Source organism: Labrus bergylta, chromosome 17 (assembly GCF_963930695.1).
Source record: "Labrus bergylta chromosome 17, fLabBer1.1, whole genome shotgun sequence".
Classification (NCBI taxonomy): Eukaryota; Metazoa; Chordata; class Actinopteri; order Labriformes; family Labridae; genus Labrus; species Labrus bergylta.
The window spans coordinates 15,547,891-15,564,519 of record NC_089211.1 but is presented as its reverse complement, the minus strand read 5'-3'; the positions used below and the strand labels follow the sequence as shown (position 1 = coordinate 15,564,519).

General features: G+C 40.4%; 1 protein-coding gene across 1 annotated transcript; it reads right to left on the bottom strand.

Annotated features, from left to right (window-relative positions):
* Positions 1-535: 535 nt before the first annotated feature.
* Positions 536-15,251, bottom strand: LOC110002524 (uncharacterized). The gene is made up of 11 exons (XM_065965782.1): positions 12,836-15,251; positions 6,097-6,296; positions 4,751-4,873; positions 4,458-4,587; positions 4,062-4,243; positions 3,801-3,920; positions 3,304-3,408; positions 3,072-3,217; positions 2,293-2,350; positions 1,928-2,170; positions 536-1,457 (listed from the first exon to the last, which is right to left on the bottom strand). Exons 1-11 carry the CDS (start codon positions 15,234-15,236, stop codon positions 1,338-1,340), a joined length of 3,828 nt encoding a protein of 1,275 aa, XP_065821854.1. The 5' UTR covers positions 15,237-15,251; the 3' UTR covers positions 536-1,337.
* Between the last annotated feature and the right edge of the window lie 1,378 nt (positions 15,252-16,629).

Below are 16,629 nucleotides of genomic sequence, written 5' to 3'. Positions count from 1 at the left end.
CAAAGTAAAAACTTTATGAGGAATAATCTGACAATGTGAGGAGTGAGTTTCTTCAATTCTTTAGAAAAGTGAGAATATATTATCAAAGCAAAATTAAACAAAACATGAAATAAATGTATTTCTTGAAGCAGAGGACTAAATAGTTTGAGACCACCGTTTTCATTACTTATGATATGGTGGTTAGCACCACCATCAGGTGACAAAAGAAATAACAGTGGATTGAGGTTTTTAGTGCTTTCAGGTTGGATTGAGGTTTATTGACAGTAAACTAATAAGCAACAGTTTTTAAATGATTGTGGTAGCAATTATAACATGTTAGGCTTTAGCGCTGGGTTTTGATGGTCTCAAGTCTTTTTTTGGACTGAACTCAACAGGGGTGTGAAACCATCTCAGATAGTTTTTTAAATGGATCATTTATTTTGTAATTTCTGTGTATAATATTTGTCTTCATACTAGTTGAAGTCTGAACTTCAACATTTATATCCAATGGCTTGAGTTGACCTGTAAATATATAAAGAAATGTAGAAATGAAGAGTTTTCTTTTCCTGTGTAAAATCTTTATTATGTGCACAGAACAGTTTGTCAGGGGTTCAGTGAAACACAAGCCGAGTGAGTGGTCCCTTCCCAACACCGAATCTGCACTGGAGAGGGCGACTGCAGTTTGACCCTTAACAGTGACGAGAGGCACCACTACATTTGCACAACATTTACACCAGATAGATGCAACACCCCCTCCCCCCCAAAAAAACCTAATGTTGAATTTCAAGCCCAGCATAACAAGGGAAAAAAAGAAGAATCAAGGAATTCTTCCACATTCATAAATCTGATGGTAAGCAATGAGCAAACTGGTGGCAGGATAAAAGTTGAACAGCTATCGTTTAAAAAAAGAATCCAGCTCGACAAACTCAATCTACCAGGTTGTGATTGGAATGTACTTCAAGAAGGAAAATAAACGTAAAAGCAGTGCATGAAACCACACACCACTCATATTTGGCAACACACAAAGAAATCATGATAACAATGGAAATACTGATGCTACATACAGTTTCTGAGTAGTAAGTACAAACTTCACATGAGAATTGATATCACAAAAAAGTTAAGACTTTTCCTTCAACAAAAATGTCTTTCCTTCAAATGTGAACTTGAGCTGAGAGAGTTTTTTCTTTTCTGTGTGTGTGGGGCTGAGGGACATGTGAAAGTTGGCAAGGGAAAAAAAATTAAAAGTTCATTTTGGAATGTAGGCTTGGCCTAATCGCAAGGACTACGCCAAGCTTGATCCGAATCTTGTATATTTGGCCGTGGCAGACCCCGTCCATTCGGTCCTCTCCAAAACCGTATCACATGGCAACCTTGGCGACCTGCTCTTCCAGTCTGGCGATTCGTCGGTCTTGGAGGATGACGCGGTCCCTGAGTGACTTGAACTCTCGGAGTACCTCTTCCAGTTTATCTTCCATTTTCTGCACAAAAACAAAAAAAAGGGTTAGCTCAACCAAATTGTAAACATCTTGACTCAACATATTTACTCTCAGAGCGCTGCTAAAGATTTTCGAGGAGGTAAAAACTGAATCTTCTCCCTTTAAAAACAAATGTTGCTGTTAATCCTGGCAGAACAAGCAGGGGTTTTTACAGAGAATGAAGCCCTAAAGCTGTTTTCCTTTGAATGGAAACCCAAATACAGTAAGTATGTGCTGAATCATAACTTTAATGAATTGTTCCAACCAGAATAATTACTATGAACGTGGAATACAACAGTCAGCAAAAAAAGCTGTGTGCTGTGTTCAAGGACACTCAGGAGAAAGAGCAATGTTAATCCTTTGAAAGAATGTAACCAGAAAAAAAGATAACATAAGTTTATGAAACGTTATTCAAGCAAATATCTAGAGCATGTCCATACATTCAGTATTTGTCTTGATATCCTAACACTTACTACTGAGGGCTGTGGAGACACGTGCTTCTGGACAGTAGAGATGGGTTCTGGTTTCGTGACTGTTTTGGTCTCCAGCACATTCGTCTTGACCACTTTCAGATCCCGGTTCTTTGTTGAGACGTATCCGTCTTTGAGCGAGATCAGGATCGGGCCTCCGTTTTTCCCAGCAAACCACTCCTCTGCCTCCACGGCGGGATCGGGGCCGGCTGTATCCGGATACAGGTCGTCCTGAAACAGATCGGACTGGACGGGGAGAGGACAGAGGAAATGTCAGGTTGAGGTTTTTATGTCAAATGTTGAAAGGTGTGGATGGAGGAAAAATAGATGGTCTTTAAAGCAGCAGTTAAAAACAAAAAAAGACGTACCTTACGTGGGACCGTCATGATGATTGGTTCACATTTTCTCTCATGCAATTTGTAAAACCTACAGAGAGAACAGATAGATTGTAATGAATAAAAGAAAGTGAAATGTTAAACTTGTAAGACTAATCATACAGAGTCAACAAGCACATCTTATCTTCTAGGAAGAATGAATGCATTTGTCAATTACTTGCAATAACTAAACAATAACTAAGACATTTACATTTATCTTATGTATCTGTATATTTTCGATATTTTCAAAAAAACATGAAGTTCAAATTTAAGATCACAGATATTCTACTCGCACTCCAGTCTCTAACTGATAATGATGAAAATCAGACAGTGAGAATTTGTAAATTAAACAACAGTAAAATCCTATCTGTTCCATAATCAGCTGTTTTCTGTTTTTCTTCTTTATATTATCCCTATGAGACCAAAGTGTATCGTTTCTAGCTGTTAGACAAACAACATAAGACATTTATTGATGTTACTTGGGCTTTGAAGTCTTGTGATTGCAGTTATTTATTTGTAGCTTTTTCTAACATTTCAGAAACCAAAGGTAAACTAATGGTACAGATTAATCGATAAGAACACATGTTATTAGCAGCCCTAGTTTTGTCTCCTTTCAGTAACTTGTGCTGCTTGGAGACATTTCATTTTGGTTTCTGTTTTTTTGACCAATTCTGTATTTACAAAACAAAAAGCCTTTTCCTGACAAAACCAAATAACTCAACGGACTAACTACAAACTAGCTGAACAAAAGTATAAAGCACTTTCCGCAATACCTTGCAATTTCACATTTGTTAACATCCAGTCCTCTTTTGGGCATGTATCCCATCCCTCTCTGGGGCTCCTTGGTGGAGTAGGTGCTGAGGTAGTGAACAAACGGGGCCTCATCAGTGATCTCAAAGTACCGGATGCTGCTGTCGCCCTGACGAGACAAAGTCACAGCTCGAAGTCAGTTTGTGAATTCAATTATTGGAGAACAAACACAAAAGATCTTTACAGGCTGCTTACCTTCCCACACAAGTAGACTATGTTGGTGTCCGGGTCATAAAAGGGAAGCAGAATGCCATTACTGGAGTCCATCTCTTGTACGCATATCGGCTCATCCATGTTGTCCTGGAAACACAAATACACAGATATATTTTTAGTAAACCCTTACGGTGAATAATGTTCTCCTCAGCCATTCCTGCGCTCAGTGCATTTATAGCCAAACAAGAACAAGAACAAATATTCTGCTATAAAACCTCTTAATATGTGTTAAGGAGAAATAATCTTGTTAATGTCACTAATTTATTATGCGCCCCCAGCTGGAGCTGAGGAGTAATGAAAATCCTGTTACATTCCTAAAAGCTGAAACTGGTTGAATCAATTGATAATATTTGTACACATATCCTGGGCAGGAAGCTGGCTCGCCATCATTTTTATAAAGTCTTTACAAAGTCTTTTATAGTTTGCAGTGTTCATGTGTATATGTGTTTTTAAGGTGCAATGAGAGTTTACTGTCGTACAGTTTTCCACAGGGCTAGCTGGCGCTCACTCATGCGGCTAAATCCAGTTGTGAAAATGTTTCCATCTGCTAAAAAGATCGCTCTCATTGGCCGAGCTCCCTCGTGGGCTTTGTCCTTCTCCTGCAAACAGACACACATTTGTCAGACTTGGCAGCAATGTTTGAAGGCTTTGCTGCAGCAGTTCGGTGGGTATGATGACGGGAAAGATTATTCCATACGTGGAAGCATTCTAGCTTCAAATCCCGGCCCGAATCAACTTACCACAACAACCTTCTTTTTACGAGGGTCAATGACGCGGACCTTCTTGTCCTTGCAGGCCGTGCACAGCAGGCTGCCATTGCGGCTCCAGCTGACACTAAAGATCACATCAGGGTGCATGTCCTCCAGGTTGATCATGGCCTCTCCCGTGCCCACATTCCAGATGACGATCTGGTTATCACAACCTAAAATGGACACATGCAGCACAGCTTGACTACACACCTCTTTGTCATAGTTTATTTTAAGCGTTTGACATCACACAAAGCCAAAGCAACAGTAGGCAAACCCAGACATGATTGGTCAGATCTGGAGTTCAGCTGTGCATGGCAGACAAAATGAACCAAACAGAGGTTTCAGTCAGAGGAACGAGGTGGACCCAATGCCACAGGAAAAGCTTACCTGCACTGAGGAGAACGTTACGAGCGGTGGGATGCCAGGACACGATACCGACTCTCTTAGAGTGGCCCTCTAGCACGACCACAGGCTCTGAGAGGGGGGTCTCCAGTCCATTTTCAGGAATCTGCCAAACCTAAGTAAAGCGTTTTGAAAAAAGAAAAGTTTTGGTGTCATAACTCCTAAAACTCAAAACCCCAACTTAGAATGAATGACTTATTAACAGTCCTCTGCAATCAATAATTGTGCAAAAAGCCATTCAGTATGTCATATATTAAAAAGGAGAACTGTGTCCTTACCATGACTGTGCAGTCCTCTGATCCACTAGCAATAACAAGGTCATTATGAGGACACCAGTCGATGTCCAACACAGGGCCTGTGTGACCACATACTGTAGGGTAGACCTTGTCTATACGACCAGTCTGTGAGACATAAGACATGTTTGTTTTTATAGAGTATTATAGAGCGTGAGAGACTGTGACAGAAGAAACACAGATCTGTGAGCAGATACCTTTAAGAGATATGCAAATGACTGGTGAGCACAGCTGAATCAATTATCGTGTGTTCTGGAGAGCTCATAGTCAGTCTTTTCAATAACTCCAAAACAATCCTTGACTCTTTTATGACCATCACTTACAATTTCTCCTCATGTTGGGCTAAACAACAAAATCGCCAAAATATCCTAAAGTTAGAGCAGCATCTCCAGAGGCGTGACTTTATACGGTGAATAAAAATCAATTAACCCACTGGCCTCAAATAATGACACAGTGGCAGCTGTCCCCTCTGCGAGTATCATGTGTTCAATTAGCCAACTGTAACAGGATACACATTGGATGCCTTTACTATCAGGCAGATTCAAACATTGATTATCTTTGGTTTGTACTATAGATATGCGCCTCAGGGGATGGCAGCACAGGGTCACAACAGAGCAGCAGAATGCTGAAGGTCTGCTGGCAAATAACAGGCCTATAGGATTGATTTGTTTCACACTCTGAATGCCATAATCTGATACAACCCTTGTGTATCTCTCGGTCTGTTTTACACTCTGTGTCCATTTGTTGTCTTCAGTTGCCAGTGTCATCCAGTTACATTTTCCTCTCTGATAATCAAAGCCCCAGTGTGTAGGATGACTAATGCTGCAAATACTTCTAAATGTCAGCTGAATAAATTGTTAGAGAAGCAGCCTTAAATACGATATCGTTGTTGATTCAATCCGATAAACTTTGAATACAAACTTACTGCCTTTCTGTAATTGTCCATCACAACATTCTCTTTACTAGAGTGGTTCCTAACATTGGTATCAGTACCGATATTGGTTCTCATACTAGTAAAAGTGCTGGTAATGGTATTGGCCTTAGATATTTCCTAACATATGGTATTGGCAAGTGTGCCAGTCAATGAACTGATCTGATGCCATAAGCAACAAGCCCGGAAAAACAAGTGGTTTCAGGTAAATTATCATGTGACGACAATAATGAATAACTGTGTGGTGCAAGCAGTAAGTGTTAGGTTCGTCGAAGCAAAAATGTCAGCAATCAGTGTGTGTAGATTTGGAATGTATGTCTGCACAAGGCACGAGTGTCTTGTGATTATTCTAAAAATATATCTGAAAGACACGGTGAAGTGTGAAAAAAACATCACTTACTTTTTGCAAAGGAAGGACAAGAAAGGCTCCACCCCCGCTGGCGTCTATGATGATGGCAACAAATTTGGGGTTGACGGCACAGAAGGAGCTGTCCCATGTGACCCTGGACACGCGGATGTCATCGTAGCACTGGTCGTTCCTCACGGCTTGACCGAACACATGACGGAACTTGCTCTGTCGCACAACTCGCCGCAACATATCTGCACAGAGAAAAAAAAGAAGAGAACAGTAAGGCAGAGTTACTAGTTTATTCTTACATCATATGAAATAAAATGCATTACTGTCATGTTTACATTTTCCCCACATAAACTGATGTTATAAAATGTGAAAAATGAGGCACTGAGCAAGCAGAGGATACCGGGGGGTTAGCTTGGTTTTCTGCCAGCACAGTCTGTCTGATCTGAGATTATGCTTACTAACTGTGACTGGGTTTGTTCCTGTGCATACCTACTGGCAAATATTTGAGGTAAACTTTGCAGGAGACACATTTTTCCTCCAGCTGTGTTTGGCTACTTATCTCATTGTAATTTTCCAGATTTGTTTAAGACCAGAACAGAAGGTCAAGTTAGATACAAAGCCTTGACTTGGAAGTAAAACGGATTCAAGCAAATACAAAGTATAGTTTTCAGCAACCTCAGTTCCACCAGACATCAAATTATCATTTTAAACCAAACTATGCCAAGGAGAAAAATGGCTATACAGGAACACGACAGAGAGAAAAAGTCAATCAAGTTTACTTCGATGGTATCACACAAAAGTAAATATATACAAACATTGCACAACAGAGCAGACATTTCATACAATCTGTTGGATAGATAGATTATGTTGGTTTATAAGGCAGAAGCTGTATTTAAACCAGAGTCTGACCGATATGGGATATTTGAGACATTAATACTGATAATAACTTCAGCTAAGACAGAATGACAGATAATTGTTCTGTTGGCTGACAATGGATTTCGGAGTTGGAAGAAAAAGCTGTAGACAGAGCTGATAGTATTGTCAACCATGAAATAGCAGCATGTTTCTGGACAAAATTCATGACGACAATATTCCTGATTCACCTAAATCATTGTTCTTTGCATCATACGTTCTGTAAAACAATGTCTTATCAGTAAAGATATGGGCCCACATCTATACTCATTATCAGTCGACCACTTCATCAGCCAAGCTCTACTCTAAACAGTTCACCCTTCTGCGGATTGATATTTTAGATATTTGTTCCAAAAAATAGTGCGGAAAAAAAGTTTAAACATGCTTCAGGAAAGAAATCCTAAAACATCCACAAACTCATTGTCGAAATATTTTACAGTGTATGTCCAACGGCACAACCCTTCACCAAATTTATGGTACTAAATGAGGCTCTAATTTAAAGTTTTGAAGTTTTTTTACATTTATGCTACCTGTCTTATGAAGGTCAGCTTCGCCTCTGCAAATTAGAGCACATTAAATCTGCAGTCAAGCACGTTTGTTTTGGATTAAAAATCAGAATCTGTCCCCTATTACTGGTATACAGAGCGAGCCACTTCCTTTATACCCGTTGTAAACATAGTAACTCATTGTATATAACATAATTTCCTGTGTAACGAAAAGGCAATGGAGCAAAGTGGTGAAAATGAAGACATTGGCCTTTATGAAGTTTGAGGCCATACAGTGGAACTTTATTCTTCTGAACGAGTGCATAAAGGCTTCGTGTAGACTCAACATCCTTTACTATTTTGCTTTAGGTTACAGCAAAACAATAAGCATTGATATTTATTTTTAGCACATCTCCTGTAAGTAAATCAGAGATGTCCTGCTACTGCTCCAGGATCCTGGAAATGAGCTCCAATGTTTCATCCACATTTAATAATATCGTGCCTTCCTGCCCCCCTCACGCATGTCAAACTCTTCCTGTTTCTTCCTTCGCTCTGGTTTCTGCTTCCGGATTCAAGAATTCATTCAAGAGTGAACTATCTTTTTACAGCAAATTCAACTGTTTGAATTTGATCAACTTTGGAAAACGTTAGATCTAAAGTTAGGCCTAAACTTGAGCTGGTCTTAGTTTGGTGCATTGTAATTGAAGGAAGAAATGTATACCTGCGGGATATTTTCATCCTCTGAGTGACAGGATGTTTTGTGTAATTAGGTACATGAAAAAAAAAAAAAATCAAGCAATAATCAAGATGCCAGTCTGATGACAAATACTAAAGCAATGTATAGGCTTCAGTACCTTTTCTGTTATCCAAACGTCTGTCATCTCATTCAATCCTATTCTTATTCACATTCAGTCATTGATTTTGAAAATGGAAAAGCTATGTCAAGGCTTTTTAAACAAATAATATATATACAGGACACGTATAGTTTTACAGAGGACTGTAACAGAGTTTAGCTAGTATCATCAAATGATGTTAGTTTTAGGGTTTTATTTTTTTTAAATAAATGAATTCAGCAAAGTAGGAGGATCCCTTTACGCCAGTCATACACCCACAAAGGTGATTTCAATTACTGTTCTGTGTCAGTAATGTGTGGGCGGGTACTAATTGTGATCGACCAACACTTCATCTTTATAGATCTTACATGATTAACGTGAAATCCATGTACTCCAAAGTGTATTCACAGTTGTGTTTTTTTTAAATACAAAATCTGCACGTATAAAATATGAACAAGTATACCCATATAAGTGATATCCAAACCTTCTATAGGCTACAGTTCAATTTAATTATATGTAACATGGCAGTTTGTCTCTGCCCTAACATATTAACTATACATTTAGTAATTGTCTTTTCTCTCAATTTACCTACAACGCTACAACTAATTCCAGACCGAGATATTGTATTTGAAATAAACTTCATCAAGTAGGATTATCAAAAATGTTCTTTCCTATAATTAAATGACTTGCCCTTGATATAACTGATTCACAGAACAGAACAAAGGCCATAAACAGTGACAATGTTAATCCAGGGCTCCATACTGGCTGGATAGCACAGGACAACAGATCACAGCAGACCGGAACAGCGTGTTCCCTCAGTTCTCCATTCAAGACCAGCAACTCTCATTCAAAATATGCATTTGAAAAAAGAAAAAGAAAAAAAGAGCTGCTTCAGCCCCTGCAGGCTTTGGCGAGTTGATGCCATACATTTCCACATGCCCCCTCTCTTCCTGCTCTGCTTACACCACATGGTACTGAGCATCATGATGGTGGCTAATCAGAGACAGGCCCTTGATTCAGCCGGTGCAGAACAATGCTGAGATACTGTGTGAGCTGGAGGAGTGTATGAGGGCTTCTCTGCTTTTTTATTGTTGATTCACTTGGTAGTGTTCTGATGCCCCTTTACTGTTATTTTCCTGATCATCTGGACAACACGACCAAATTATGTGTGCATCCCAACACCAAATGATTCATCATCACCACTGCAGATTTCAGCCTAGATTGTTGTATTGCTGTCATATTGCAGTTTGTGAGGTTTAAATTGCATGCAGTCAGTGAGGGTGGAAACAATGGTTGGTTGCTACCGCTAGCTGGTACCAAGAAGCTCGTTGTCTACTCCTCCTCCTCCCCGGTTTTTTTTAAAAATGAGCTAAATACCGAGATCAAAACGGGGCTCGGCTGTGATCTTTAACCGCCTCGCATGTTTTTTTTTCCTAACATTAGTTTAAGATTACCCACCTAGCAACGGTTGCTACGAGGGCAGAAAAGAGCATGCACAAGTGTTCTGGTGGGTAACGTTAAGCCCCCCGTGTGTGACTTTTCACTTGAAGACGGCGTAAAGCACTGGATGGACTTTGAAGACGATGGGTTTAAAACACGTTAAATTAAGTTTAAGGGTGACAAGGGTGACAAATGGAGACCCGTGTTCCGCCGCACTGCCCAGGAGGCTCGGCTTGCTGTGCCGGGGCTGGTCCCATCTCTAGAGCCGCTGACACACAAACCGGAGGAGGAGGTAACCGGAGGGGAGGGTCTCTCTCTTTCTTTAACATTTGCGATAAAAAAAAAAAAGAACACCCGAGTAGCCAACATGCTGATATGTATAGGGTGCAATGTTTTGTCTACTAAGGTGTCAAATTGGTTACTGTAGCGCAGCTGCTTCAGCCAGTTACTGTGGGTTTTTTTTTTTACAACCAGCCTCTCATCTGTTCAGCTAGCCACTTAGCTTAGCTGCTAACAGTTAGCTGCGGTGGACCGCCGCCAGCTGACGCAAGTGCAGATATTTCCACCCGAGGTTTTTGGGCTGCTCCCATTCCCCCAATAAACCATGCAGCGAGCTAAACGGATGCTGCAAAGTCCAGGCCGATGGATTACATGCAAATTGCACCATGCAAAGATACTTTTAATGCTTTCTTACCTCCTAAATCTATGCAAGATTTTCGAAAGCACGGGGTAATCAATCACAACACATGAATCTGGTAGTTTAGGCGCGCCCTTATCCTGCAGGACGTTGCTCTAGTATCCCTTGTCTCCACACACAAAAAAAAAGAGAAGCTCGGCTCGATATGCTCTTAATTCCCAGTTCTGAGTGCAAATATGTGGCAGGGAAGCAGTGTTTGAAATTGAGTGGTATTTAAGGATGCCCGTTGACAAATAGAGGGTCTCCTTTTCGCCTCTCACCTGTGGGAGACTAGCTTTCGTCTACTCTCATCGTTATTCAATTCAATTCAATAGGATACGGTGACGACCGGCTACGGCACATGCGCATATGAAAAGTCAGATTTCATTTCCCAGGGCTGTGAATGAGGATGGGTCTGCAGGAAAACTGTGTTTCACCCTGCTTGTGTCTTTTGGAGTAGACTATATTTGCTGATTCATTTGATTTTTGTTCAGCTCTGCAAAAATGTTGATTTTTTTTTTTTCTTATCGCCAAAGCATCCTTTTTTTTTTTTTTATACATAGACCCTCCCCTCCCCCCTGTCCCATCACATATCCCATCCTACCCGAGCCTGGGCTTTCCAAACACAATAACCCCCCTCTCTACTCCTCATCGTCTTGAATGCACCCATGCATCACAAGTATGGAGGAAGTATCCTGCCTATTTATTCTTTTTTCGGTTTGCCTGTTCAGTGAAGATGCTGTCAAAGAGCATACACCTTGTTTTTATTTAAATATTAGTTATCCTATAAGCAACTGGCGTTTTGTTAATTTACAATTTCACTAGTTTTCAGTTTATGCTGCATGAAGACTGATGCGTTATATTGTGTTTTAACAGCTTACTAAGCTCTCTCCAAATGAAAGGAGAAGAGTGAACAGTTTAAACTGCTGCTTAGTCAGAAAATAGATGTGAAAATGATTACGAAACAACAGAAGGTTTATTATAAATTGTAAAAAAAAAAAAAATTGGGTTCACAAGCACCCTAAATGGCCATCCTGAAGGCCAGGGACCAACCTTTAATAATTAGTTCATGAGCCAAAACAGATGAGAAGTCCTGAAAGTGCTATGGATGAAATCAACAGCTGCTGAGCTTGCAAGTCAACAGATCCTTCTCTACAATTTCTGGCAATTGAGAACGTGCTAAGGCTTAAAGCTCCAGAAAGGAGATGTAAGTGAACCTTTAGTCGGAATTATTTGTTTTTAATGTTTGAGTAGAAGGATAAGTAATCTCCTTATGTAATTGAAAAACAGAATAACCTTCTCTAACACTATATGTTTGTTTGATGTGGATCCCTTCATTCATTTTAGACAACATTAATGCTAAGTATGTGTAATTTATGGATGAATGTAAGAGAGTAGTAGAGGAGGGAAAAGTTCTTTGTTACCTTCCTTTTTTATTCTTCTCAAAGGTCAACGGGTTTGGAGCATGTCCTAGTATGCATCAGCAGATGGCGGTAAAACACCATGGGACGTTTCCAAGACTGCCACAGAAATTACCAAGGTATACAAACACATCACTCTGTGATTTAAAACTATAGGAGTAAATTCACCTGGCAAGAGGTTCAGACAGGGAGAACCTCCAAATAGAACCCAGCTAAGGTCAATCAAGAGGAAGAACTTGGACACCTGATGTTGTCTTTTTGTTCTTTAACATCATGTAAATGTTACTAACAGTTAAACCATGTGAGAAGCTGCTTGGGAAGTCCTGTCTTTGGTCCATATTGAATTACTGCTCCAATCCTTCAGGAAGAACAAGACTCTTGATTAAATGAGTGTATTCACTCAATAATGTTGTATATTACATAAGAACACCTGATCCTGTTGTTAGGATAACACCAGAGCATGGATGCATCAGCTGTTTTTAATAACCCATAGTTGTTGTTTTTTTAATACAGACATGTAAAACTGTGTTCAGAACAGTTTTTGTAGTTTGTGCTTCTTCTGTTTCCGTTTTACTTTTTTTACCAATTCCTGATAACAAAGGAGCTTTTTTTTTTTTCTCAATCACAGCTCGTTAGTTAGTGTCAGGGTCAAAGTTTAAAAAAAAAAAAAAAAGTCAAAACCACAATTTATGCAATTTAAAAACTTGCCATTTTTCTATGGTTGAAAATTGAAGTAACCTTTTTTTTATGTTGAGTTCATCAAGTTTGTTTTAAATAGCTATCACATGTTAAACAAAAAAAAAGGTTCTTATGGACAAAACAGAAGGCTGTTTTGACCAAAAGCAAACTATGAACCCTTTATTATTGAAGTCAACATATTTTCACTGAACAGTCTGTTATGAGCAGTTGGAAAGTACCCTCTCATCTTAATACAACACGTGCTGTCTTACATTAACCGTTGGGTCAGTAAACAAAGACAAGTTTGATTAGACCAACAGTCCAAAAAGTCCTTACCTTTCTTTGGCGATGCTTGAACTTCTGGTTGTCTCTCTCTGGATTTCTTTGGTACATCAAAAGCGTTCTTCATTTGGGAAACTTTTACACTTGGACTCTGCTCTGCTATCCGAACCAGAGCTTTGGTCCCCTCAGGTTTGACCCGGCGCTGATGTCTCTGCATTTGATTTGTTTCTTTGATTATTTCAGACACAGGCTTGTATGAAACCACCTCACTTCCTGCATCCCTATATCTACTGTATTCACTTGTGTCATTATTGTTACCATTGATAGTATCAATGTAGTTGTATTCCTGTGTGCTGTCTCTTTCAGATAGGAGCTCATGGTAGATTTCTCTTTTCCCTGAACAAACAGGTTTTGGTCGTTGGATTTCATTTTTTGCTGTAACTTCATGGTTGTGCACAGTATCTGTCGATGCATAAGGATTTGGGGGCTTTTTTGCATCAGGAGGTGGTGAATTTTTAAACCTGGATCGTCTCTCTAGGAACACTCTTCTTTGCAACATGTCCAGGTTCTGCAGGTCTTCCTCTGGAGACAGTTTTGCCATTCGTGCACAGTAGTCAAAGTCTATCATATCTCCAAACTGATCATCTGTGCTCCCAAGCGAGGGTTCCCATTGGCTGAAGTCAGCTGACAGCCGTCGTATGTTGGTTGGCACCATATAAGTTCCCTTTTCGTCCCAAAGCAAGCACATGTCCTGATTAGTTGGAGGGTTGCAGGGTAGGATTTTATTGAAATCAAAAGTGTGTCTCCTCCTGACCGTCTCCTCAGAACGCAGATGATCTTTCCCTCGTCTTTGCACATCAGTAGACCTTAACTGTGCAGTTTTAAGCTTTATAAATGGGTTTTTAGGTTTTTTAGGGACAGGTGGAGGTGGACCTTTAACTTTGGGCTTTTCTTTTCGTGTACACTCATCTATAGAATCACATGAGGCTGGCGTGGCTTCAGGCGCCACCATTTCCATTGATGTGTCACTCATGGGCAACAGATGAGTTACAGGTGGAGGGGTGATGACAGCAGAGAAACATACAAGTTCACTCTCCCTCTTTAAGCTGGCAATCTGTGTCTTTCTATCGCTGCCTTCGTTCCCTGGCAAAGGAAGAGAAGGGATAGCATTGCTTTGTTCCAATGAAAATGAAACATTGTCTCGCAGCAGTGGTATATCAAAGTCAGGGGTCCTAGGGAGGTGATGGTCAGCTGCTTTGCCGAACTTTTGGATGTCTTCTTCTTTGGTACACAAACCAGGAGTACCTTCTCTTGCCCTCCTGGAGACTGCTACAGCAAACATGCTTTGATGGGACTGACCTGCTTCCACAGGATCAACCTTTTCCGAGCATGGTTCCCAACCACCACTGCTCCTTCTTACCAATCTGCTGTTATTTTGTGATGACATGTGCTCCTTATTAATATTAGTAGTAACTGGTCCTTCACTTTGGTCATTCCTGTTAAGTTCACTCTCTTCTTTCGCGCTACCAGTTGTCTCAGTGTTGGTAGCTCCGACATGACCGTCTCCTTTTAGCCGACACCTGCTGCCTGTCACTTCAGCCAAATGTTGACCCCTTTCCCTCTGAAAACTGTCTGTGGGGGAACCCTTAGCATGTGTTTCCACACTGTAAGTCATGACTGAAGCTGTCTCATTTCTTCTACTGGTTGTCTTCTTGTTGTCCTTTTCTTGTTGTGAGAGATTGCCATCACTGTTGCTAGCAGAGGCCTCTTCATTAACTCTTCTTTTAATAGATGGCTGAGGTTTCTCAATTTTTATCCTGTCGCCAAAAGTTATATTATTTTCCCCATCGGATGACGTCCAAGTTTCATCCCTCTCCAGCAACACGAAGTCTTCCTCAAGAGTGGGATCACATGAGGCTGATAGACTCCTCCTTTGAGAACCAAAACTTAATTTGCGACAACCAAGTTTAGATTGTTTTACATTTTCCTGCTCCTCCATAGCTGTAGTCCCAGCTAAGACCACAGTCTTGCTCCCAAAGCCTTGCTCTTTGTTCAAAGCTTGTCTTGTCTCCTTTAGGCTCGGGACAGTCTTTGACTCTTGTGAACTGTGACTGACAATCTGGTTCTCCCTGTCTCCACCCACTCTCTCCCCCCTTGTCTTTGGAGGGTTCCCCCACATACCTAGAGGTCTGATTGGCTGCCCAGTTTGGGGATCTGTACGTGCAGAAGTGACTGTAAGCCCCCCTGCATGCCCAGCGGCCATGATGCCACTGATAGTGATCCCACTATTCCCACCAATACTTCCAGGGGTCACAAAATTGCCATCGTCCTGATCTCTGCTCTCAACTTGATCTGCTGTCTCCAACATTTCGGTTTCCCCAGTTTGCTCAGACCAGTCTGAATTATCAAGAGATTCTTCATCCTTTTCAGAAAGCTTTTCCAACTTCTGACCCATGGTTGTGGTTCTGTCTTAGCATTAAGAGAAGAGAGAGACACATGTCAAGACAGTCAAGGCAGCACATTTATTTTAAAATGAAATGAAACCAGACAACAGGAATTCCTTCTTATTTTTATCTCTTCGGTCTTTCTCTATTTTTGCATATTTTTCTATACTGCTAACACTGCGAACGCCTCTCCATCTATCGCTCCCTATTCTGTTGGAAAGGAATGCTATGGTGGCTATAATTAAAGCTGGTCTGACTGCTGCCACTGAGTCAGAGGGCCAAAAAAGAAACAAGACAAGTGAGATAAGAGGTCAGCCAGGTCTGGTGCCAAGGTTGAATCAAACGCTGAGAAAAAGCCTTATATTAAGTAATTTATGAGTCTAGATTACTAATTCAGTAAACATATCCCTTCAGAGGCATACAAGTCGGAGACATCACGTACTGTCAATTACTGGTTCACAGACAAGGCCTGTTTGTGCTGTGTTTACTTCCCTCGAAACTGCCTGTTTACAGTTGTTTTGGTAACAGGGTGTACATAAAGGTCACCTGGAATATTTAAATCAAGTCACAAGTGTCTTGACTTCTGAACTGAATTGTTTGTTGGGGGCTTGATGATAGCAGAGTTTAACCACTGACGTGATGGATGGTGGAAGAGATATTATTACAAAGGGAAAACAGCTCAGCGGACTTTAAAGTGGCATGTGGAATATGAGTATTTTTAGCTGACGAACAAGCAGTCAAGTATTGTTGCGCCAAAAAGTTTTTTAGGAGAACACACCTAAAGTAATCCCAACAAATTCACACAAAATGCTAAGCTAATGTGCTTTGATATTGACAGCTGAAAGGTGAGTGAAGAAAGACAGTTGACTGAACTCTTTCACCCTGCGTCTGCAATCATGTGCTCTGCTGCTTTAGCTATTTCCAGCCTGAGAGGTGTTGAGTGACACTTCATTTCTTTGCAGACCTGAATATTCAACTAATGTGTTTGCCCTTGGAACGTAAATGAAGCTATCCCTCTTGAGGCTTGGATCATTCAGTTAGACTAGTAGTTGAATTAAATAAATTAAAATAACAATTTAAAAATAAAGATAATTGACACACCGAGTTAGCTGTAACATAAAAACAACACCGGTTGAGGGTACTGGAAAGCTAATGGATGGGAAAAATGGTTATAGATAGAAGTGATGGCAACAGTTGAAATAGTTGGCATTAAAGCTGCAGAAGTCAGCAAACGTACACATATGTTAAACTGTTAGCTAAAAGTGGTAGAAATGTATGGGAAATGTAATTCTTCACTTAGTAAGCTTTAAAAACAAAGTAAGGACATCAAGGCATGGTTAGCTAAAAGTGATGGATACAGTTTATATAGTCTGCATTAAAATAGTAAGCTAGGTATAATACCTT

Excerpts from the sequence above, each read along its gene's own strand:
- LOC110002524 (XM_065965782.1), bottom strand. The coding sequence starts at position 15,236 with ATGGGTCAGAAGTTGGAAAAGCTTTCTGAAAAGGATGAAGAATCTCTT. Across the intron at positions 2,351-3,071 it reads AACAAATGTGAAATTGCAAG|GTTTTACAAATTGCATGAGA; the intron begins GTATTGCGGAAA and ends TTCTCTCTGTAG. Across the intron at positions 1,458-1,927 it reads TGTCTCCACAGCCCTCAGTA|AAAATGGAAGATAAACTGGA; the intron begins GTAAGTGTTAGG and ends GTTTTTGTGCAG.